Genomic DNA, 25,187 nt, shown 5'->3' with positions numbered 1-25,187 from the left:
ACAATATGCAGAAAACCCGCCTCTTAGGTATATACCTCTCTCGGATTGGACTACAATGTCTGCAACATGGACATACATTGGCTGCAGTATGGCATCTATTCATTGGACCTCGCATCTGTCAATCATCAGCCTCGTGATTTTTCTATCTTGGGCATGAAAGAAATGTCTCCCTTATGTATTCACCATTTCATCTAGCATAGTCTCAGGTCCATTCTCAAAACAAACTGTAGACATTTATTTTGCTGTTATACAAATTTACATTTCTTCAGCGGTACATTTTCCATTCAGAAATGTATAATCTTTCTCTTTTGTACACAATTAAACATATCTCGGCTTCATTGAAAATGAGGGCTACCCTCAATGACTCTCCGAGAATAAATAAAGGTTGAATGAATGAAAATGAATGAATATAAAAGGCCTTCTTCATAATGTTTATTCCACATAATTCTTCTCAGTAAAAACCTAATACAGCAAAACAGCCTAATCAGTAGTGGTTGTTGTATCTGTCTTTAATTGTCTAGAAATTCCATAGAAGAAAACAAAAGTCCAAAATCAAAACACATAATGAAAACAGAAATAAGAACAAAGAGAAATGTTACAAAAATCAAATCATACTAAACTACCAGACAAAATATTTCATCATACTTCGGTGATCACTGGTGTTAGAGCGTACCAATACCGTATAATTTTACATTATATTGTACGCTTTATGCTACAGGGCAATGCAATACTGATCTAATAAAACTACATTAAGGAACTCCCATGGTTGGCACCGCCACGTGTATACATATTTCATGAACAACATTCATTGCATATACTGTATCGTACAGAAGCAGTGACAGAGATGATATATTCTCTCTCATAAATCATTCAAATGGGCAGAGCAATACCCAGTGAAGTGGAGCGCCTTTAGCCGTAGATCATAATAATCTCCTGGGCTATCAGTCAGCACGGACCATCAGTCCAAACTCAGTTTTGAAACATTTTCTCACCTGAGATGTTCGACAGACACTTTTACCCAAAGCAACTTACTAGCACAGCACAGTAAAAGTACATGTTTCATCAATTTGGGCCTAAATTAAAAGTACTTTATGCAGTACAACCTCACTACAAGTTTATAATATACTCTATGCCACTTTCGCTTAAAGTGTCTGTCAAATGAAGGGGAAAACAGCATATGACTACTGTAAATCGAGATGTAAACTCTGCTCTTCTGCCTGAAGGAACAACAGAAGGGGATGAGAAGAACACTGCAGTGAGTGTACTGTATGCTCGAGTCCAGGCCAACCCTCCCTCAAAGAGGGGGGGAGCAGCTCGCTGATCTGAGAGAGCTTTCTCAAGAACACTGCTGACAAGAACACTGCAGCTTTGGAGCTTTCGCAGTTCGGTCTCTTCTCCTCCTCTCGGATCGTTCCCTTTCTCTTCTCGTCTGCAGCTGTGTCTTCTCTCCCTCCGTCCTGGGGAGTGGGGTTTGTGGCTTCAGCAGCATGTCTTTTTCACTTCCTTGTTCGGCGTGTCCTCCAGCGACGCCCCTGAGGAAAGACATGAATGGAGAAGTGTTTGTTTGCTTGTTCGATTTCTCAACCAAGATGGCTGCTACAGTATGTGCTGACTTTCATCACGGATGTTGAAGGGGAATTTCTTCACTGCAAAGCACTCCTTCCCAAGATGCCATGCCCAAACCAAGTTAAACCCACCTTAAACACAATTATGTGTCCTACTCGAATCGTAATGGTTTCCTTATGGGCAAAGCCACGGTCCAAATAGAGACCTAAGATTTTAAAGCCTTACAGAGCTAGTGAACTTGCCCGGCATTATCCGGATGGATCATCTTAAGCAAATCACTTCATGACAGAGCAGCTGTTCATTAAGGAATGCCAACCTGCAGTTACAGGCATAGCCAGCCATAGCCACAGAGTCAAGACCATAGACAGCAAAAGATATGGACGGATACTTTACTCCTGTGCGATGTTAAGTCACATGCTCATTACCTATGATAGCATTGTTTTCGGTAATAAGTTTATTACTCAGTCATAAAGTGAGTTATCATGCCAGTCACACAGCGTTGCATTTCTCCGAAAATAGAATAGGCTCATAAAAAGGTTTGAAATGCTTCAGATGAAACATTATTTGATGTCAAAGTGACACGTTCAATTCTAGCGGGAAGTGGTCAACACCTAGCCTCAGAACCACCCAGAGTGTCTACACTCTCTTAATGTTCACCAGCCCCCTTGATTATTATGGCAGACACTCAGAACACTCTACAAACGTTTCCTAAAAACAATCAACTTGACATTTTCAGTGCTTTTGATTTGTAGATCAGGGACATTTTCTTTTAAATCCATCTTACTGATGATGTCTCCCTGGCCAATCCTCTGTGTGGTGGATCCTTCCAGATCCCTCAGGATGGCGTCCTCAAAGGCTATCGCCGCCACACGGAAGAAGAACTCATTCACGTTCTCTCCTGAAAAAAAAGAAAAAAAACATAAAGCATCAAATAAGCTAAACACAAACACAGCATCTTCATGAATGACCAACCTCAAACTTTCAATGGAGGATTTGACCTGAGGCTTGGTTGTTCCATGACAACACATTGATGTACAGTAGTAACCTCACAATGCAACAGATGATGGCTTGATGGTGTAACAGTGTAGTGAGTTGTAGCTACCATCACCTGTTTTGGATGAGACCATCCAGAACTCCGCCTGCAACTCTGATGCCAATTTGACAGCATCTCTCTCTAAACTGGCCCGCATCTCTGGAGACTAGAACATCAGATGAGAGGTTAGTGGGCTAATATCTCAAAAACACAGATAATTATTACATTACATTGATATATATGACTATATGTATGATATGATATGATGATAGCCTAGTGTAGTGGTTAAAGAGTTGGATTAGCATGTAGTAGCTTGAAAAGTTGTGGGTTCAATTCCCAGCATTCACTGTTGTGCACTTGAACAAGGCACTTAAAGGAGGAATCCGGCATTTTTTTCAGACACGTAGATCTCCGTTTCTCGAGGTCACGAGTACTGTCAGTATGAAAACAATCAGTTTGACCTTGTTCGAGTTGCTACAGACAGCAGCTAACGCTGCCAGGAAGCTACAGCCCTACCAAAATGATCAATATCCATCTTTGGGGTCCCTCACACAGGGGTCAACCTATCCTGGGGGTCCCTCATGCACCTCACACATAGGCCACGCTTCAGATAGCCCCATGACAGCCATCCCGCTTCTGACACCATAGCAAAGGAAGAGAGCAGCGACCCAGGTCTCTGGGATACTAAACCTGCAGCTTGACCACAATGCCAAAGAGCCAGGGTCCTTTGTGTGACAGTCATACCAAAGTCCTTTTAAGGCAAGTCACGTCACTCTGCAGCCATATTGGCCATGGGGTTGGGCAGCGACTTTGACCGGAACAAGACCAGGCCCTATCTAAATGAATGGGGAGAGAGCTGGATGTCCATGTTCCGAGGTGTAAGGGACATAAAAATCACATGTTTGAAATCATGATGAAAATCGGACTAAAATCGCTGAAAAGGTTTGGTGGTTTTGTATCAAATTAATGCTTAAAAAGCCTTTTTCTTACTGGTAATCTTGGACTGCGCATGCTCAACTCTTCACGACGCAGCTTTCAAAAAGCGTGACCGCCAAGGATCGGCAAAATGATTGGAGCAACAGCACTGGAAGAAGCGGGACATGTGCAAACCGGTGTAAACACCCGCCATCTTTGCGTTACGATGGCGGTAGTGTTACCCCATACATTTCAATGGGCGATTTTTCCAGTGCAGTGTCTCCTCATATAAGTGTCTCTGGTCATACTTAACCATAGTGGCACTCCATCACAATAAGTTTTACATTTAGCTATATGACTCAATATAAATAAATGTGTGTGTGTGTGTGTGTGTGTGTGTGTGTGTGTGTTGAGAGTGTGTGAGCATGTGTGTGTGAGCATGTGTGTGTGTATGTACTGGTTTGTTACTAGTCGTGCGCCGGATGTGTAATCTTACCATCAGGTCACTCTTGGTCCCCAGCAGGAACACAGAGCAGGCATTGGGCTCATTCTCCCGCAGAGCTTCCATCAGCCACTGCCTGAGGGGGCAATAAACAAGACAAACACTCATCACAACAAAACCACTTCCACTGATGAGAACTTTCATAAATGTGAGAATACTGTGCTGTATGGACAAAACAAACCCTCCCATATGAAATAGAAAAAACTTATACTGCCAGCAATGTGTTTTACACCATACACAAAACTTGTATGATTTACTCTTGAAAGTGGCCCCTTTTTCGTTTTCCTCATACAACGTCATAGCCCTTACAGGTTACAAAGTTGTATATGTTTCAGGTTACACAGATTTAGCAAGGATCTTATAATGGTGTCACTGTCATATAAAAATCTATCAGGATTTCACCATGTTTAATCTGAATCCTGATAGATTTTTATGCTGGCAGTATAAGTTTTTTCTATTTCTTTTTCATATGGGCTGTGAGAATGACTAATATACATGTATATAAGTGCATCATGGCCTTTGTGTCCATTAGAAACATGTTGGTGTGTGTACTGTAGATAACGCATCTTACCGAGTGTGTTCCAAAGTTCTGATGTCCGACATGTCAAAGACTGTGATGATTACTGTAGAAAAGATACGAAACTGCGTTAGCACATGAGAAGCAGAAGCAGTATTGTCCTGTGTTGGGACTGGGAGAGATGTCTCTCTCTTACCGTGAGCTCCTCTGTAGTAGGCTGAAGCGATGCACTTAAATTTCTCTTGACCCGCAGTGTCCCAGCTGACAAACATTTTTGTTCCAAACAACAAAAAGAAGGTTTATATTGATGTCTCAACACGGAAAATAGAAGAAGGGATCCAACTGAAGTGTTGAAATTCACAAAATGGCATCCTGAAGAAAAACACCAACACTCACATCTGAAGAGAGAAGGGGACCCCAGAGAGCTCAAATCTCTCGATCTCAAAATCCACTCCAATAGTGGCTTTATAATCCCTGTCAAACACATTCTTACAAAACCTGCAGGGGAGAAAACAAACAGATTTTGTTTTTTAGTTTGATGAATATTTAAACAGCAAGGGTCAGTTTCTCATACAGAGATTAAGCCAAGTCCTAGATTCCAATTTTTCTCTCAATGGAGATCTTAATTGAAGCTATTTTTGGTCCAGGACTAATTTAATCAAAACTGGCTCTCACTGATCTACAGTACAGTGTAGAAAGATCTAGGCATAAAAAAGAATAACATTCAAACTACAGCGAAAAGGATACTTTAGTAACGAATTACCACTGCATGTGTCAGTACTATCACATTATTACATTATAAGCAAAGATCCTTCATTACTGACAAGATAGAGCAACATAATGCATCTCTATGGTGTATGGAAGCAAAATTCGAACAGTTCCTGTCTGTTTAAAGAGGCGTGTCGCAAAGTCGTCATAGTGGGATATCGATCTCTGTCAGATTGGCAAGCAGTTAAGTTCGAATGTAACGTCACTTTCTAGGTCTGCTTAAAGGGGGATTTCGCCCCCCTCTCCTTTGCAAAAACAGAACGCGGAAATGTTCGAACGTTTGCGCCTCTCGCTCCACTTTAACCCTCTCTGTTATAAGTGCTAGTCAAAGTGCAGAGGTGTAAAAGAAAGAAAGTAAAAGTTCTGCCACATTTCTGTTCAAAAACATTCAATTAATCAGCTTCTAATTAGCACAACTCTTAAGAGAGAGAAATGCATGGTAAGTGCATGTTAAGTGTGTTAGGTTATTAGAAGTGTTAGGAGAGGAGGTGTACTTGCACCAGTTGTTGGGTTCAGGTACAGTAGCATTTGCTAGACATACAGGGCAAGGCATTTAGCATATAGGCTTTCTGTTCTATCTCATGTTGGATATCCAAGTTAAACATTTATTACATAGATATTACAACACAAAACACAACAGTTACCCTGACCCTTAAGTGTGTCTTCTAACCAAGTGCACCTGTTAATTAGACACGTCTTGCCCACGTTCAAGTCTCCAACCACCACAGCTTTGGACATCATCAGCCTGTCCCACCTTAAACAGAAAAAAGTAAATAGCAGGAAACTTACATTTATTTCAGAGAGACTACAATAACACAAGCTATAATAATAACAAAAACAGGTTTGTGAGTGACCCAATACAAATATACGCATGTGCATTTTGTACACATACAGTAACCTCTAAACTCTGAACTCTCCCTCTCCCCAATCATGCCACTACCCATCACACTTTTACAAGCACATCTTAATTATTATTCATTTCTATCTGCACAATCACATTTCCAACACAACAACTTGAAATATTTCCAGAAACATCTCTCCCTCTCTCTCTCTCTCTCTCTCTCTCTCTCTCTCCTCACACACACATACACACACACACACACACACACACACACACACACACACACACACACACACACACACCAGTATTACTCACGCCTGCTGTCGCTCTGCCCTCTCCTTGCATGCCATCTTTGCCTGGCTGTTCCAGTCGTCTTTCCTCTGTAGACATGCTTTTTGGTTATAGCACTGTGAGGAAAAGAACACATGCCCCTGAGTTGATGGACTATAAAGTCTACTGTTAATAGTTTCACATGTCTGTAATTACCTGCTAAATCTTGTATAATAGTAAAGCCTGAAAAATACTTTATGAAATGTTTCCTGACCGCTATAAAAGGAGGGTTAATGAAGAGATTGAGGTTAGTGTAATCTTACCAAATGAACTGGAGCCTCATTACAGAAAAAACACATTCTCATCACAGCAATTACGGAATAAGAATGGCCCTTCACTTGAATGAATCGAAACCAGACTAATTAAAAGAAAATGTTTTGAGGACAAAAAAAAAAAAAAAACTTGTCATGGCCCGTGTGCTGTATCCTGTTCACGAGCAAAACTGTGATATTTGCTAGATGTTTCCTAAATGGAGTGTTAGGCACAAAGTCCCATATGATTTCCAGCAGGAATTTAATTTGCAGACTGAGGGGCTGCCATCTGTCCATAATTTTCTGGCATGTCTGGGGCGCTCACTGGCATCAACAAAACCCCTTCTTCAATGTGACCTTAAATAAATGTCACTAAAATCTAAAGTGCACAAGGTCTTATTGTGGCACAGCACTGCAGAAATATCTAATAATATCTAAAAATATCTCATGTTTGTGAACTAACATGATGATGCTCAATGCTGAAATCATGTAGTATTAAAAATACAGTGTAGTATAAATAGTTAACCAAGTGAACAAAACGACATTTGAAAACATAAAAAAAAAGTTATTATAGGATAAGTTTGTGAAAAAAGATGTTTCATCACGTCCCTTTCCACATGTGTATACTGTATTAACCATGCAGCCTGCATTCATAATCTAGGTGCTTTTTATTTTATACACCTTACAGAGACCTGATGAAACCCATGAATTGCCTTCTGATGTCAACTTATGTGTACACTATACAATCTCCATTGTTTTGAGGATGTGCAGACAACACTCTGACCACCAGAAGGTGATCTGCACTATTTTAAAAAATGAAAAGAAAGAAGTATCTGTGCACTCCGCCCAGTCAAGTCATGTTATGCCAGCAATGTTGAATACAGTTTGCAAATGTTTTTTTTATATGGTGTAAGAAAGCATTTATAGATGAGGAGATGATGTCACTCTGAAATAGCGGCGACTGCAAGGACACTGTGAAGTGAAGGAGCTCAGCAGAGGAAGCGATAAGGAGATAGAGGATATCTGTTACCAGAAAGTAAAAGTCCTTCCATGTACTGATTCTACACCTAAAACAGGTGATCGTCATCTAACTGGCTGATGAGTTAATTAGAATCAACTGGGTTTTTTTTTTCTCTAAATAGTCGGAACCAGAGCGGTAGATAAAACAGAGTGGCGACACTCCCATAGACCTCCATAGGAAAAAATGGCAGCGCTTTTTCCAGGCTATTTCCTCGTTATGGGGGCTTTTGGAACTGTTTACAGCCAATCTCTTGGTCAGTAGTCAATGAGTTAATTGATTACACCTTCCAGCATCAGACGTACATCCCACCCTCCTGTGATTCAGCCATTCAGCACAGGTTTTTTTGGAACTTTTGATCGTGGCGGCAACATCAAAGAGTGTCGCAACTCTCTCTATCTATGGCTCTGGTCGGAACAAATATGTGGTGGGACTTTGACTTTCTAATGTTGTGTTCCAGTGCAATGGGACTTATCCTACCTGAAGTGCACTACGTCTTACTTTAAAGCGTTCCAGGTAAATGAAGTGGAATGTAAACAGAAAATATGGACGCACTGGGTAACAAAGGTTGACATATAGCGGTCTTCTAACTAAAACATCTTTTGGAACAATATCCTCTGACTTAATTTTGGTGAGGTTAGGGTAGGTCGAGCTCCCCCGACTTCAAGGTAGGAAGTTCCACTTTGACAGGCATTCCAGTGCACTTTTCTTAGTTGGAGGTAGGATAAGTCCCACGTCCCATTGCACTGAAACACAGCATTAAGCCAGATTTCCCGTCTCAGTATGTGGAACATCTATTGAGTAACACAGAAGATGAGGTTGATAGGGGGAGGAGGAGGAGGAGGAGGTGACATGTTGGTCAGGAGAGGATGGGGTCGTAACTACGCCTGAGGGAATTAGTTCAGTCAGGACTTGGATTCAGTCCTGTGATCCTGCAGTGGGGCCCTGACTGAGGACCCTCTGTTCAGATCACACATTTCCAATCACACCAATCTACACTGAGGGCTAGTCTGCAGCAGGATAACAGCACATCCCCTCCTTTACACTTCGAATATTGAAGGAAAACACTGGACCCATGTGTGATTTGAGTGCTTTGATTCGTGTGCTTAGATCTAATTCATGAAGTTTTGTAAAAAGTATGGTTCTTTTGAATCCAAGTGTGAGTGCGTGGAAATAATCCAGCTGTGCTAATTCTCTGACAATGCGAGGATTGTACCTTTGGGAAGTCACAGATAACCCTGTCTCGACTGACAGGTGGGCAGAAGTGCATCCTGCCGTCTAGCATCCAAGCTTGGAGGACACCTGTGATCTGCAGTAACGTTACCTGTTGAGATAACTTCAAGTGCATACAAAGAAACGATATACTTTCAAAAACCCTGACAGAGTAAGCATGTGAGTTACATATAAAATACAATGAATGCCTGAACGTAAGATTGTAACTTGCCAAATTGATACAATAAAGTTAAAGTTACTGCTGTGGGCAACATTCGGCTGCCGCTATTTTATTGTAACAATGTATGATAGGCTAGTCGAAAGCCGAACACTGGTGCCGAGGTGTTCGCGAACTACTTCTAAATGCACATCGACTAGGCTATGTTACGTTACTGGAAAGTAAATAAATAACTTTCCTTTATTCCTTTGGCCCGAGAAACTCCCTCGTTGTTAACGCTAACGTTAGCTAACGTGAGATGTTGCTAACAAATTGATGGAAGCTAAAAATGAAGTTGACCGCCGCCGATATTTGACCGTCATATTTGTGATAGAATCAAAGCAATCGTTTTGGTACTCACGGAATTTCTTTTTTTTCTTTGAAAATGTGTGGATTTACACAGCCCGTCATAAAATATAGATCTACAGTTACAGCTACTGTAGCCTTATCTCGGTCACTGTGTTTGCTGCATCAGATCCGTCCCTGGGTCACCATGGCAACCGCCTTGCCTGCAGGGCCCACATGTCACGTGTGGAATGATCCCACCTTCACTACCCGTTTCTACCATCAGAGAGGGAAAGCGGATCTTCTTAATGAAGGATCTTTGCTTCCATCTCCCATGAAGTCGAATGGGAATGCGACCGCGCTACATTGCCCGACATAAAATAAGCAACAACATAAAATGAACAGAATGGTTTTCCCCAAAATTGATGTGCTTCACCTCATAGGCTACCAAACGCTGCCTATCCTGATGTTTGTTCCCCTCCCAGTGTCAGGAAAACACATTTCTTGCCACTCAGCATCAACCAGCATAAAACATCAAAATACATAAAAGAAGGTAGTCAAACGCTTAAATTCCTCTTTGAAAGAAAATAAAAACGTGTTTTTTTTTTCATATGAAGGTGGAAAAATATGAACGTAGCCTCCAGCAGGTGGCATCACTGCATTACTGTAAAAGTGAATGCTGGTCAGCACTGAAGCAGTTATGAAATCTATCCGTCAATATATCTGTCCACGTAAATGGCTGTGTGTAGGCTAAAAGCCCCATTTGTCTGTATCTGCCTGTCTGTCCTCGTATCCGTTGTTGAGTCTGGAAAAAAAGATATCGCATAACTCAATTGCAACTTTACTTTATTCCTGTAGGTGGCGTTGGTGAGACAGAAATGGCAATTGCAACATGGATTGCTGTGTCATGCCAAGCATGTTAGATTGTACCCTCCTTTCCGCTGCATGACTGCATGAGCGTGGCACACTGTGTGAGAGGAATACTAACCAGTTGAAATTCATAGTCATTTGCAAAGGCTCGTGATAGAGCGAAGAAGATGTCCTGCTCTCTTGGCAACTGGCATTTTGGATCTCTCTTGCACAGCTGCACAGCTGACTTAATGTGATGTGGGGGCCATTTTTCTCTTCGCAAAGCGCTGCAGCAGTGTATTGACAGAAAGGGAAATGTTCCCCAGCCTTGAGCCATTTGGAGAGGTCTACGGCTGGGTCAGTGTCACAGCAGCGCACTGGCTGTCTTCTTAATGGCTGTTAATGTCCTGATCCAAGTGAGATGATGGCTCACCCTTTTGCCCTCAGTGCTATTCCATTTCACAAGTACTAATCAATGATGCAGTCCCCGCAAGGCAGTCAAGAAAGCCCCATTGATTTGACCCAAACATTAATTCCCGCCAGCCTGCAGATAGCCGTGGATGCTGGTCTGGAAGCCTGCCATCAAGGCTTGGATGTTGAGTGTAGCCTATACACAGAGAGAGGGGATGGGGATGCCTTTGTGTGTGTGCAGGGGGAGTGTGTGTGCAGGGTGAATGGTCCTATGTATGCATATCATCTTATAATTTCCTTTGACATTTCTTTAGAATGGGTGACTGTGAAAGGCCTGCAGCCATGTATTATGTACCAATGCACGTTCATTTCAACAGCCAGTAGCTGTCTCAGCCAAAAATATAATTAATTGGCAGCCATCATCTCTACAAATGGTGTCTGACAGGTGCTCGCATTCTGCCACATCTTCACCAATAAGCCAATTAGATGCCACATTACTGATGGACATAAAAGTATGATGTCTGTGGATTAGTGGATGAACTAGTTTAAAATCTGGGAGGACCAGCCATTCCACATTGACGACATAATTTGTGCTCGTCTGTAACGAGACACCTTATTGGCTTGTGTGAAAATGTGGCCAGAAGTGAACGCTCATCAGATGTCTTTTTTTTTTTTTTTTTAAATGATGAAGGCCAATTTATAGAGGCTAATTGGCTAAAGCTAGCCATCCAATCCTGACCCCCCTGTCTGCAGCAGCCCAGAGGTCATGCGACATGGTCTGATTTTATATGCATATGCCTAGATTACTGGTGTGTCAAGGAATTATTAAAGCACTGAGATGTAGACCGTCTCCATCATTTTGTATGTTTTTTTCTATACATTTTTAGGAACATCACATGTTAAACCGTGTAAATACTTTGTGATAAGGTAAACCTTAAAACAAAGATTGTCTTTCTTACTCGATGACACACCATATTGTACAGTATCTCACGTTGTGGTCACACTAGAACATGAGAAACACATAGGCTTTCTGGTGAAAAAGGGGATAGCTTATCTACGTGTACAGTACACCACCAGTGGCCTGCGATTGTTACACATTATACTCCAGCAGCTGTTTTATCTCGAATTATGCATTTCTCTCCGTCGTCGGTCTAGTGGGCCCTCCCAATCTCTGTGTCCCTCCTTCTGTGTCCTCTTTTTTTTCGGCTCATCTCCTTCACTTAGCTCCTCATGACTGTCACAAGGTCTAACTTTAGCTGACTCTTCTCCGCCCATCTCGAAGTGTGTGCATGGTATTCATTCACCTACTTATATGCTTTTCCACCACACAAACAAAACCCCACTGTTTTACTGAAAAACAGACATCAGGAATCTTATTGTGCCGTGGACAAGTTGGTGGAAAGCTGCATCTACAGAAATATTTTCTTACAGAAAATATCTTTTTTTTTTTTATAATGCTTGGGGAATTTCTGCACTCTAAGTATAAAATCACGTGGCACGGTTCTTGCGGAATAATAACTGGCCATTCCTACAAGTAATTGGATTACTGCAATTTAGATAACTAACACGGCAAGATTAAAAATATATATGGGATTAAAGATGTCAGGACTTTTCTCAGAAAATGACAGGACCATACGAGCCTATCAAATAATCCCATTATAAAGCCAGCCTGGACTCCAGTGTGGAATACCTTAAAGCTTTAAATAGACACAACACTGTTTATCTAGGATCAGAAAAATATCTAGATGAATGACCGACTAACTTCTAGGATTCGGCCCATTTGTGGAAGCACAGGGGCTCTGGTTGATAAAGCAATAAAGACCCCCTCCCCTCTCTCTCGCTCTCAACTCACAAAATCGAAAAACATGGGGTCAAGAAAGTGTGCAATTACATTGGAATGTGTTATTGACAGACCTGAAACATCTCTCACCAAACAACCATTTCTCCATGTCATTGCATCTGTGTCCTCTTTATAGATCTCAACACTGCAGACAAATATGCAATTCCATTCCTATAAAGTATAATTTCCCTTTAAACTTTGCACTATATTACACTAAACTTTACATTTGTACTTGTACATTTGAATCATGTCAGTGGAAATGTGAGGAATTCAAATAAATACAATTTATAATCATCGATTTAACAGCCCGGTTCCACGCTTGATATAACACGGCTCTGCACTGCATGTTAACATATTTTTTTAAGATACCAAACAACTTTGTGTCACATTCTTGAGAGACAAAACAAATCTGACCTGTGCAGTTACTCTTAACATAGATCCATATGTCAAATCCAATTATCTAACTTTTGATGTGGCTGTTTGTTAAATGGGCAAAATGTAGCACCTCTGTTATAAGTGTAATTTCTTTGCAAAGGTCTATAACCCAAAATATGTCTCTCTTCTAGCACAATGACCACTAATAGATTAAGTCAGAGGTTGCAGGTATGTGTGTATGATGCACTCCTCAGAGACACCATGTTGTGGTAATGACCCATAGCATAATTGCACATAATTACACCTCTTAGAGAGAGGGAGAGAGGGAGGGAGAGAGAGAGAGAGAGAGAGGGAAAGAGACAGAGAGAGAGAGGGGGGGGGGGGGGGGGGTTCTTTGGCTCTCCATCTCTGCGGCTGGCGGCACCTCAGCTTGCAGCTTCTTCCAATAAATCATTCAAAACCCAATGCAACACAAAGCTGTGAGCACAACTTCCTGTCAACTTCTCCGTATACAACTCACCCCCCACTTTCAGGTTGAGTTGTAGGTGAGTGAGTTATGAATCCTAGCAGCTCATGGTCAGATTAGGCCCACTGCATATATATTAGTGTCCATACAATTCTTAATGTGGTACTCCTGGTGGCCAAGGGACATTTAAATCTGATCACACAAAGACACACCGACACAATCAGATGAAATGTTCTTAGAATTTGTAATGTCTAAAAATCTCATACTTGTTTTGTCATTATTGACAAGGCCAGACCACTTAAAATGTCAGAATTGGGTAAGCTGGATACATAGGCCTATCTCATTTTTTATCAATAAAATACTGTTATATTATATAACACGGTTATGACAATTACCACCATCAAATGAATCAATGGCACTGCTTGAATTGTCCATTGAATGGAGTGAGATGCACATTTCATTAGTTGTGGAGGGATACAGAGTAAATGTATGTGATGGAGCATATTATAATACGAACAACTGTATTAATGAAATGGCAGTGCAAAAGTAAGATATTCACTCACAAGCACACACACACACACACACACACACACACACACACACACAAACACATACAGTATACCAATACACCAACTCTGCCCAACACTACCTCACAAAAACATCCTTAGCCCAGGCACAATTTGCATAATTATTTTTATTTACTATTATTGTTCATTTTTTTGTAATATATATTATTTTTTTTCTAAACCGTTCCGGTTGTTGTTGTTGTTGTTGTTGTTGTTGTTGCTGCTGCTGTCGTTGTTTTAAGTGGACATCCTGTCAAGTCAAGCCCGAAGCCCTTAGCAAAGAGGAGGGTGCATCCTCAGAGTCCTCACAGGTGGACAAGGGGAGGGACATGAGGAAGGTGGAACTGGCCTGTCCCTCTTTTCTTCCTTCTCTTTCTTTTCTTTTCTTTCCTTTCCTTTGGCTCCCTCTTTCGTTCCTCCTTTCGGCCTGGCCTAATGGATCCTGTTTTCTCTTCACAAAAGAGTCGACCCCCACAGAATATTTACACAATATGCCAAGGGACACTGTCCAATCGAACGTGGTGTGTTTTGAAATGAGAGAAATTTGTTTTTGCTTGTTCATATAATATCTTTTCTTCTTTTTTGTTTGTTTCCCCCCATGTTTACAGTCTCGCATAGATTCTCAATAAGTTCACTCACCATGTTGGGGCTCACTGACTGCTCACTTATGTTCTCTCTTTTCTTATACAGCTCTTTCAATAAATACCTCTCGAAAAACATCTGTACATGTGTACACAGTGTTCGACTTATATTTTGGGTATGTCTTAATAAACAGACAAACAAACAAAAAAAAATCAGTAAGAAAACAAGTTTAACTAAATTCTATTGTAACTTTAAAAGTGGCAAAAATAAGAAAATCATGCAACTCTGAATTCTTCTCTCAGTACAAACCAAAAGAATAACATGATTTGTGGGCCTGTTTTATTTACATTAAAATTGGCACAGTTAATTTTTGATTGGAAACTGGAATGGTCTGTGCTATATTTTAACACTATCCAGTGTTAACACTCATTTTGAAGTCTTCACACTGGTTGTGAAAGGCAGGACAAATGAGTACTTTTAACAGCATTTTCAGAAGAAATAAAATGTTACATGGTCAACTAAAAAGCTCTTGCATTGATCATACAGTGTATGGGGAAAAACATCATTAAAGAATTTATGAAACTCTAAACCGTTACTATGGAGCCTTTGGAATGGAGTCAGCTGACATGACCTTTGACTTTAGTCCTGTGTCCTCCATGATGTTGCCAATCCAGTGGTAGCCCCCCATCTTCGATCTGTGTCTTCGAGAGACTGTGTTTTAAAACTCTTAAATCTCTTCTTTTTTAAAAACATAATTTCACAAAGCAGCTTCACTCAACTCAGGCAAATAAAAAGACGGTAAAAGACGGAGCGAAACCAAGGGTGGGGGTAGGATGGGAGGGCTGTGAAGTGCTGCTGCTGCATCCATGGTTTTGCAGCCAAATCACTAGAAGAAGGGTGGGGTCAGGGCAGGGTGGGGGTTGGGGGTAGGCGAGTGGCTTGACTTCAATTTCCAGTGTTTCCAAGTCAAACAGGTGCTTGACTATTGATCCCAAGTCCTTGTGTGTGAACAAACATAAAGTCGAGTGGTTTATGTGTGTGCATGTATGTGTGTGCACGTGTGTGTATATGTGTGTGTGCATGTGTGTGTGTGTGTGTGTGTGTGTGTGTGTGTGTGTGTGTGTGTGTGTGTGTGTGTGTGTGTGTGTGTGTGTGTGTTTATGTGTGTGTCTACATACGCATATAATCATTCAGTGCAAACACATTTATGTCAACCTTGTAAAAATCTGTGTGGACCCTAGAGCTTTTCTGCATCAATCACTCAAACAAGATGGTCGCTGTCCCATCACTCCTCCCTCACCCACGCCCCAGGCCCCCTGCCCGTCACGTTTGACCTTGAGAGAGAGAGAGAGAGACGGAGCAGACGGACGTTTTCATCCTCTTGTTTTCTCTCATTTTTTTCACTCCATCTCTCTCTCTCTCTCTCTGTCCGTCTCTCTCCCGTGTCGATGGGGAGGTGTTATTTTGCAGAGAGCCTCCGTGACCCACAGCAGTAGTGGTTAACAGTGGCACCACTAGCCGCTACTAACCTCCATCTATGCACGCGCTGCAACCCCAACCCCACCCCCCCAACCCACCCCACCCCACCCCACCCCACCTATTACCCACCCCACCTTCCTGGCCCACCTCACCCCACCCCACCCCACCCCTCCCCAGAAGTCCCCAAGTCCTAGCAGAGGCCGATATACTTGAGATTGTTCTGGATGATGACGTCCGTGACGGCGTCGAACACAAACTGGATGTTGCTGGTGTCGGTGGCGCAGGTGAAGTGCGAGTAGATCTCCTTGGTCTCCTTGTTGCGGTTGAGGTCCTCGAACTGGCGCTGCACGTACACGGCCGCCTCCTCGTAGGTGTTCTGGCCCTTGTAGTCGGCGAAGCAGACGGTCAGCGGGATGCGCTTGATCTTCTCGGCCAGCAGGTCCTTCTTGTTGAGGAAGAGGATGAGCGAGGTGTTGGTGAACCAGTTGTTGTTGCAGATCGAGTCGAAGAGGCGCAAGCTCTCCGCCATGCGACTCTGAGGGACGAGAGAGGGAGGGGAAGGAGAAAAGAGGAGAGGAGAGGACACGGGGAAGAAAAAAACAGGTGATTAATAACCAACCATAGCATATAAGCGCCGGGTTTCCCAGACTTGTTAAGAAGCTCTTAAGTGCTATAGACCTTCTGAGGAGCGCTCTAAGAACGTTCCAAGAACGCTCCTAAGAAGTTCTTAGCACTTAAGAGCTTCTTAATGAATCTGGGAAACCCGGCCAAGTATGGTACAGTAAGCCACTAGTAATGTACAGCATTGCCAGAGGTGGAAAACTGACGCTTCAAAAAGTAAATGTCCAACTTCTGCACTTAGCACAGGTAATCTATTCAATTGGCTGCCCTATCTGGCTGAAGAGTTGTGCTGATTAGAATCAGTTTAAGTGAGTGGTTGGCACAGATTTGTGGTGGGACTTTTACTTTCTGAAGCTGGACTTTTCCACCTCTGAGCATAGCATAGCATAGTCAGTACAGTGACTCTGGATTGTCTTACTAACAGGCTTCACCTAGAGGGCAGCTTCATACCTCAAATATGGCACACTCGTCCTTTACAACCCCTTAACCCATAAACCTCGATGTCATTTTCATTGTGCAGCTCCCATTTCCAAAGAGAAATAGGAGCAATAATTTAGCACTGAGGACACCGTGACTCGGTGCTGTTTTTAGTGTGTGGCGCACCAAGGGCCAGTGCCAGTCACCGCACTTACGAGACCCAAGGCGGAACGAGACAAGGAGACCACACAAAGACCATTCACATCTCCCAAAAAAAAACCGCACCCACATTACCGTGAACAATCACTTCTTTAATCCAGTGATTTATGTGTAGTCACTCAGTCAATCAGGTATGTAGAAATAGATACAGTGACTTTGATCTTTCCTAATTTTCTTCTCTACCAATAGGCTTGTGGTGTCATGGCAACTGTGCACCTGTATTCAGTTTAACGGTGACATTCCTGAACATAGTAAGAGCCAACACGGTTGTTGTAAATGTGAACACTGCAACTGGCCCAAAAACGTTTGTTTGGGGGGGAGTAAGGTAAGCATACCACCTGCTCACCTACCCATATGTACACACACGCACACATACACACACACAACCGCACACACATGCAGAAAGATAACCAGTCAGCATACACTGGTCAGATCTGCTCTCACTCCCTTGTGTTGTGTCAACACATTCAAGCAGCTTAATTCAGTCAGAGACCCAAACTTGAACTCCCTTACAGTATGTGCCCCCTTCTCCCTACATCATGCCTCCATGGCTGAGTCTCAAACCGCATACTTTCGTCAGTACAGCGTTCACTTGCATTGTGCCCATGTTTGATGGTTAGTGTTTTCCCAATATCTGCACTACAGTATACTGTATACTTCAACCGAGTATTTGAAGTGTGCTAGTTTGGCGGTTTGAGACCCGTGTCACTCTCTCCCTCAGATCCTATATTCATCAGCCATACTGTACTTCATTTCCTGCTATAAGGTATCTGTCTGTTGTTAGTCGGGAACATTATCAAAAACGCAGAATAAAAATTCAGCATTTGGGAATGGCTTAACAATAGCGGCCTGAGAGTTCAAAAGACATCATTTCAATCTCCTGAAAACTAATAGTAGATGACAAAACATCATATTTATACAACAAATTCCACCAAATGTGGTGGCATTACAACAGTAAGAGCCTCCTTTGACAGACAGTTGAATTTTCTCACACACTGAAGCGTTACAAATGAAGTCATTTATCCAGTGGCCTGCTGTTGCCTCAGCACATGCTAAGAAAAGCTAAGCGAAGCTAAACTAAGCTGAATGAGCACATTCAACAACTCAGCCTCCACGGTGACAACAGAGGCCTGCTGAGAGTGGCCTGCCCCTCAAGTCCAACACATGGGTGGCGATGACAAATCCACCTGACCTCTGCCACCACCACCACAGAGCATGTTGGACACTAAACGGACACGCTCACTCTCTCAACTTGCGACGAGAGGGGGGAAAAGAATGAATGTTTTGCTCCTCCTGAGGTGTCAAGGCTTAAGTGTACAAGTTGAGAGAACTACAAGGAGGAATTTGTGTGTTTAATTTGTGGGTGCTTAGGGAATGCTACCTAACTGCAAGAGCCTGTAAGTCTGTAAGCAAGGCTAGGCCTCCACAGAACTCGTGTATTGCATAAGATTTTTTTTTTAACACCATCATATTCTTTCTGGAGAGGAGAGGAAGGCCTCACATAAACCTTTGCCACAAGATCACATGGAGATACTGTTTACATTGTCAGTCATAGGGCAATGGGAAAGAAAGCAGTCACACGAGGGTCACACACACACACACACACACACACACATACACACACACACACACACACACACACACACACACACATTCACACACACATGCACACACCCCTTAACTAAGTAGCCTTAGGAAGCAACATCTGTCACAAGTGAAGCACTCTCCTGAACTTGCAATGACTCCCATGTTGTGACGCCAGCAAACTGTTCCAAATAATGTGTACACTGTATGTCGCTGTACAGCTAAGCTGGAGGCAACTATTATGTGATACAAGGCCCTTATTTTCAGCTGTCAATGCAGGGTGAAAAAAAGGTGCCATCCCATAGGGAATTTTTTTTTTATGCAATGGCTTTGTTTGAAACCTCAATCATTATAAGACTTGTATACCCCAGCCATAAACATGTTATGATTGATGGCATATAACTGTTGATTCATACAAGTATGCTTCTATCATGACAACTTTATGTCAGTGTTCAAGCAGAAGGTTAAGCCAAAGATGCCTCTGGTTAGAGTTTTCCTTGCCAACAATCTAGAACCCAGTGTATCCATAAAACACTCTAAACTCTATCTCTGAGCGTAGAACTCTGAGTGTGTGGGGGTTCCGTCGTGAGGTGTCCACGCGGCCAGCGTTCTGGTCTGGCGAGCTAAGCTGATGCATATGGGAACGCTCCCCCTCCAAAGCACCGGCTCTCAATCACCAGGCCTCCTGTTGGGCCTCCTGTTGGGCCTCCTTGCGGGGACGCGGCCTGAATGGATTCTCCACAGCCCACCCTGACAAATGGCCCCCGAGCCCAGGAACAGCGGGCTCTCCCAGGCAATAATAAACACCCACAGCACCACCAGAGCCCACAGTCAAGATGTACAGATTCAGGCTCCGTGCGCCAGCACATGTACTGTATACTGTACAGCAGTTCAGTTAAGCCTCATGACAGTAAAACAATAATAATAACAGAGAGGGCAGGGTGTGGATATTTATTAATGCACCCAATGGTCTGCTGATCAATCATGTGGTAGGTGTGTGTGTGTGTGTGTGTGTGTGTGTGTGTGTGTGTGTGTGTGTGTGTGTGTCTGTGTGTGTGTGTCTGTGTGTCTGTGTGTGTGTGTCCAAAGTGACTATCACAGATACTGCAAATACACCGTGCCCCAGATGTGAGGTACATTTCTTATCAGCAAGGATCAGCACTCTCCCTAGGTGGCCTACTGCAGGCAGCCATCTTGCTGTTGATAGCACCCTGACCCTGTTCTTCCGGTGAGCTACAAACCAAACCTGGGTTAAAAAAAAAAAAAAAACACGGAAAACAACACCAACCTGATCATTTCATGGTTGAAGACCATGGTGCCATGTAAGCTCAGCTGATTGAGTATGCCGATTAGCCTCCTAAACACCTAAGGTAACTACAGCAGCTTCACTTCCCGTTTCCAGTACCTTCTACTGTACATTTAGCTATTTAGCACCTCTATTTTCTTATAAGTATATCATTTACATTTTTCAGTTTTAGCAGATGCTTTTATCCAAATCGACGCACATACGTCACTTATATTACAAGGGCCATTGTCATATATCAGCTCCAAGGAAATGAAATGACCTTATTAAATGACATGTTTGCATGCATATTTTGCATTCAAGGACATTGTGAAATAGAGTTCTAGTTTGCCTAATTCTGCTAAACTTATGACTAACATATGACTTTACATACTGTACCAAAAACATTTACTATTATGTAAGACGTTCAGGCTTATTTCAGTCTCCTGAGACTAAGAGGTCTATGCACAATGTGAGATGGTCTAAACCAGATATCAGATAGTATGCTATTATATGTGAATGTGAAGCTGGAGGGAGAATATGTGCTAATGTGTGTATGTATGAGTGCGTGTGTGTGTGTGTGTGTGTGTGTGTGTGTGTGTGTGTGTGTGTGTGTGTGTGAATGGTCCCACATGAAGCATCCATGCATGCATGTGTGTGCATTCAAGCGTGCATGTGCCAATCCTTGTGTGTGGAGGGGGGAGAGTGCATGTTCATGTGTACATGTGCCTGTGCGTCTCTGCGTGGGTGTGTGTGTGTGTGTGTGAGTGTGAGTGTGTAAATGTGTGTGTCTCCGCTCTCCACGCACACACTGACAGCAGGCATGTGGTGTGTAGCTTCAGCTTGTGACCGAAGGAGGGGCCTGACAGGATGACTGGGTCGCTGTTTTAAAGGTTACACTAAACACTGAGGCGCTCTGAGCAAATCACAAGATCCATCGTGAGAAAGACAGAGAGAGAGAGAGAGAGAGAGAGAGGGAGAGAGAGAAGGATGGAGAAAAGAGTTGATTGAATAGGGCAGTGAGAGAGAGAGAGAGAGAGACAGAGTAATGTGATAATGTGAGATGTTGAAAATAGCTTAAATACCTTTTAAAGAAAATGCTGGTGTAAAAATATATGCCTACTAACCCATCACATGCACATTCAGCCACAAACCTCCAACACAATACACACGTTTCCTATTCATGCACAAAGACAGACACGTACACAAGACAAATACATTACATTTCTAAAGAACTCCTTGGAATGTTGAATAATTGTGTATATAAACGTCAGCATTTGATTTGTATGGATTGTAAAGCCGTAGCCTACAGTCATGCAGATGCAGTATGTGTATACTGTATTAGTGTTTCAATATGTCCGTCCTATACGGCCTCTCATACACACCATCACCACCACCACCACTGTCACCACACCCCTCCTCCTCCATCACCCCCAAGAAGTGTAGCAGAGCGCTGCAGGAGTCCTTCCCACCCCATGCGCTCCCTCCAGCTCTCTCTCTCCCTCCCTTCCACTCCCTCTCTTCTCCTCCTTTCCTCTCCTGTCAGCCTCCATCTCTCCCTCTCCTCTTTCTCTCTTCTCCCTCTCTCCTTCTTCTCTCTGGCCCCCTCCACCCCACCCCCTCCTCACACTTGCAACCATTAATTAAGCTCAAGTATTAATGAGAGGCTTCCAGAGGGCTCTAATGCTTTGTTTCCAGTAAATACTAATCACTGGAGTGAGGAGAGACTCCTTCTCCAGAATATAATTCCATCTATTTAACATTCAATAGAGACGCCGAGAGAAGCCTCACCTTATTCCGCTATATCCCCCACCCCCCCCCCAAAAAAAAGGAAGATGAAAGAAAAAAGAAAAAGAAAAAAAGATGAAAGGGAGAAATTGTAGTAAATAGATACCTGCATATGGTAGTATATGCATTGAATGTGTGCGTTGAATTTTAAAGAGAGGTGGAGACACTGTGGTGCCTGAAGGTGCTTCTGATTCAAGCGAATGGTTTTTCGATTTAAACACTAATGTGCTTGGAGGTGATACTGTTTCACATCGTCTTTAAATGACTCAGGGCTCCTTCAGCAAAGTAAATCAGAGATCACTGCTGCTCTTTTGCATTCAAAGACATTATTTTCTCAAACACCTGTAGCAACAATACCAAAATTGACTGGGACAACAGAACCAACAGAGTAGTAATTAAATAACGCTGATAAAACAATTTTTTTTATCAAGCTCGTGTTTTGTTTTGACGGTGAATTTTAATTAAAAAGATGACACATTAATTTGCCTAGAAGTGTCAAGTTCTTATCATAGCAAATACGTTATGCGTACCAAGCAAGGTATTGTTTTTTATTTTTAACTGAAATTAGGTTTTTCATGTGCATGGATAAATTAGCTTTATAGTAGGACGGCTCAGAATAGTTTTTCAGTGGAGTCATGCAAATAGTGATAGACGCCAAATTTGGCATAGTTGTATCTGCACTCTAAAGCAATTTGTCCAATTGGCCATTCGAAAATCCAAGATGGTTGCCATATTTCAAGATGGCTGCCAAAAATTGACCAGACTAAATGTTTTCTTCTCATAGAAATGCATGCACCGGCTCAATTACCCCAATGGTAACAGACAAGGGAGGATCCAACAATTCCAACAGTGCCTCATTTCTGAAAACACCTGGGTACTCATATGCTTTCCTCCTTGTAGCAGCCCTAAAGAGGTTTTTTTTCTTTCTTCAGAGATGGTACGGTACAGTACATCGACTCTCAACAGGGCAGACAGCACTTCTGCCATACACTGGGCGAGGTCACATCACCTGCAATAGTGCTAAGTAACTTTGGCAGTCTTGGATTACTAAACCCCTCCCAGTACTTCATTCGTATATGTGGAGTTAGCTGGCAAGAGATGTGCATTGTTGAGTGCATGGTTACAGAGGGGTTACACTACATCTGAGTTAAATGTGCCTATTGTTCTAAGTTTGATTATTGCCAGGCAGCATAGTGCACATGAACATGCATGCATACAGACAATATTTTTTTCGTGTATGGCATTAAAGCAACACTAAAGCACTCTTCCTCTGTCGCACGCACGCTATTTGTTTATCCAGCAAATAGCGATGTCCACAGACGAGGTAGAGTATGTTGCATGATTTTATGAGAGTATGATATATTGTGACATCGAAGCAAGTCAAATTTGTAGTTAGTTATGTCTCATTTCATCAAACTACAGATACGCTACCCGATCTGGTAAAGTCACATAGTGCGGTTATAGCCGATAGAGGGCCGCGAAGTGAAAGCAGAAGTGCAGTTCACCCTGTTACGAGTTGATGAACCGCTGAAATGATTTTGGAAACATTATTTTAAGGTATGAAAAACTCATTAGTGTTGCTAACAAACCTGTTATGTGGAGGAACACAATAAGCTAGACCACTTCACATCACTGACTGGCAAAGGAGGGAAGATTTTCAAAGACATTCACACTACTGTAACATGCCCTTGAAATCAAGCAAAAGCCTGCCTCAAGGTGATGAGCCTTCTATTTTACATTTATGACTGAACATGATCTTGGATGCCATCAAAATACAGATTGAAAAAATATGTGTGAATGTATTTGACTCTTTCAGAATGGCTCTGACGGAGCGGTCTTGCTCCAGTGCTGTGCTCCTCTGCTGCAGTGGGGAAATACGGCCTCCACCCCATAATAGCCTTGCTCTGTGCTGGCCAGCACCGTGAGCTGCATGCAAACCATTTGCATGCAACAGAGAACTGAGCGTCCCCAGAACAACACACACACACACACACACACACACACACACACACACACACACACACACACTCACACACACACGCAACCTGTCTGAGCCAGTGGCATCCACCTGAGATCCCTTAACCCCCCCCCCCCCCCTCCCTCTAAAGAATACACCCGCTCTCCTTTCCTCCATGTCATGCCTGGATTTCTTCGTTGCAGAGAGCAATAAAACACACACACACACACACACATACAGTCACTGCTCATTGTCAACATCCCTGGATTAGGAGCGTTTGCCTCACCTGTTGCTAGGATACAGTTACCATGGCAATCCTCTAGGATACAGTTACCATGGCAATCCTCTTTTTTTAAGAGAGAGATGGGAGCAACAAAAAGAGAGAAAAAAAATGACAGACAAAAGGACTAGGGGGGGTGGGGGGGGGGATTCAATCACGCTTCCAAATGTAATCACTATTTACTAAATAAAATGACCCTTCTGACGTCAAAGACCTACTTTTATTCCAATCAGTAGGTGATAGCTTTTATATTAATTTTCCAGACAGAAGCCTTATGTGAGGCTGAAGTGTAGCCAAAAGCCCAACCCTCCTGTCGTCAGGCCACTATTCTGCACTGGCTGCAACATTACATACCTCGGTGCCTAAGTGCCTGTGTATACCATGCATGGGTGATTGTGTGTGTGTGTGTGTGGTCTGGCCTCGTCACATAGGAACGTGCAGTCATCCACAACACTCAGAAGCAAGCTTTCTCCGCGACACCGGTGTGTGTAAGCGACACTCACTCTTATGTCAGCGTACGCTAAGACGTGCAGTGGGTCTTCAAGCTGTGTCGGCTTTACGTTATTTTGCAGTGTAAAGTAAAAGTGGATGCGAGTGTGAGTTATATCGTTTTTTTAGTTCATAGTTCACCTATGTGTGGTTGTGTGTGTGTGCATGTATACAGTATGTGTGTGCATGAGTACAGTATACGTACGAGTATGTGTATGTACAGTATGTGTGTGTATGTATGTGTGTGTGTGTGTGTGTGTGTGTTTGTGTGTGTGTGTATGCGTGCGTGCGTGCGTGTGTGTGTGTGTGTGCGTGTGTGCGTGTGTGTGTGCGTCTGTGCACGCGTGAACATCCCTTTTTCATTATCACTCCGTCCTGTCTCTCCTCTTCTCCATCTGTTCCTCTCCTCTCAGCTTCCCTTTCTGTCGTTCCCACCTCTCCATCTCTCTCTCTCACCTCTGCTTTTCCTTTTTTCACAACCGCTGCTTTGTTAATTAGATCCCCCCCCCCCCCCTTCTGCGGAGCCA

At 42.8% G+C, this 25,187-nt stretch overlaps 2 protein-coding genes across 4 annotated transcripts in view; both read right to left on the bottom strand.

Annotated features, from left to right (window-relative positions):
* Window positions 1-435: 435 nt before the first annotated feature.
* Window positions 436-9,624, bottom strand: rab36 (RAB36, member RAS oncogene family). The gene is made up of 11 exons (XM_062554354.1): window positions 9,532-9,624; window positions 8,958-9,077; window positions 6,458-6,549; window positions 5,981-6,055; window positions 4,930-5,031; window positions 4,730-4,794; window positions 4,588-4,639; window positions 4,011-4,092; window positions 2,675-2,765; window positions 2,351-2,464; window positions 436-1,532 (listed from the first exon to the last, which is right to left on the bottom strand). The coding sequence occupies exons 2-11, from the start codon at window positions 9,024-9,026 to the stop codon at window positions 1,480-1,482; spliced, it is 795 nt and encodes a 264-aa protein (XP_062410338.1). The 5' UTR covers window positions 9,027-9,077; window positions 9,532-9,624; the 3' UTR covers window positions 436-1,479.
* Window positions 9,625-16,208: 6,584 nt separating this feature from the next.
* Window positions 16,209-25,187, bottom strand: part of gnaz (guanine nucleotide binding protein (G protein), alpha z polypeptide) — a 53,157-nt gene continuing 44,178 nt past the window's right edge. For all 3 annotated transcript variants that reach the window (XM_062554142.1, XM_062554140.1, XM_062554141.1), the window contains exon 3: window positions 16,209-16,558. In XM_062554142.1, coding sequence (XP_062410126.1) covers window positions 16,214-16,558 — 345 coding nt within the window. In that variant the 3' untranslated portion in view covers window positions 16,209-16,213. The remainder of the gene's footprint in view (window positions 16,559-25,187) is intronic.

The sequence above is a fragment of the Sardina pilchardus genome, chromosome 14, assembly GCF_963854185.1.
Source record: "Sardina pilchardus chromosome 14, fSarPil1.1, whole genome shotgun sequence".
Classification (NCBI taxonomy): domain Eukaryota; kingdom Metazoa; phylum Chordata; class Actinopteri; order Clupeiformes; family Clupeidae; genus Sardina; species Sardina pilchardus.
This window is presented reverse-complemented; position numbering and strand designations above follow the sequence as displayed.

What these genes read in the sequence shown, in the direction of transcription:
- rab36 (XM_062554354.1), bottom strand. Translation starts at nt 9,026, where the DNA reads ATGCTAGACGGCAGGATGCACTTCTGCCCACCTGTCAGTCGAGACAGG. An exon ending in GGACCAAGAGTGACCTGATG is followed by an intron (nt 2,766 to 4,010) that starts GTAAGATTACAC and finishes CTGATGTTCTAG; the next exon opens with TCTCCAGAGATGCGGGCCAG. An exon ending in TGGCCAGGGAGACATCATCA is followed by an intron (nt 1,533 to 2,350) that starts GTAAGATGGATT and finishes GTCTTTCCTCAG; the next exon opens with GGGCGTCGCTGGAGGACACG.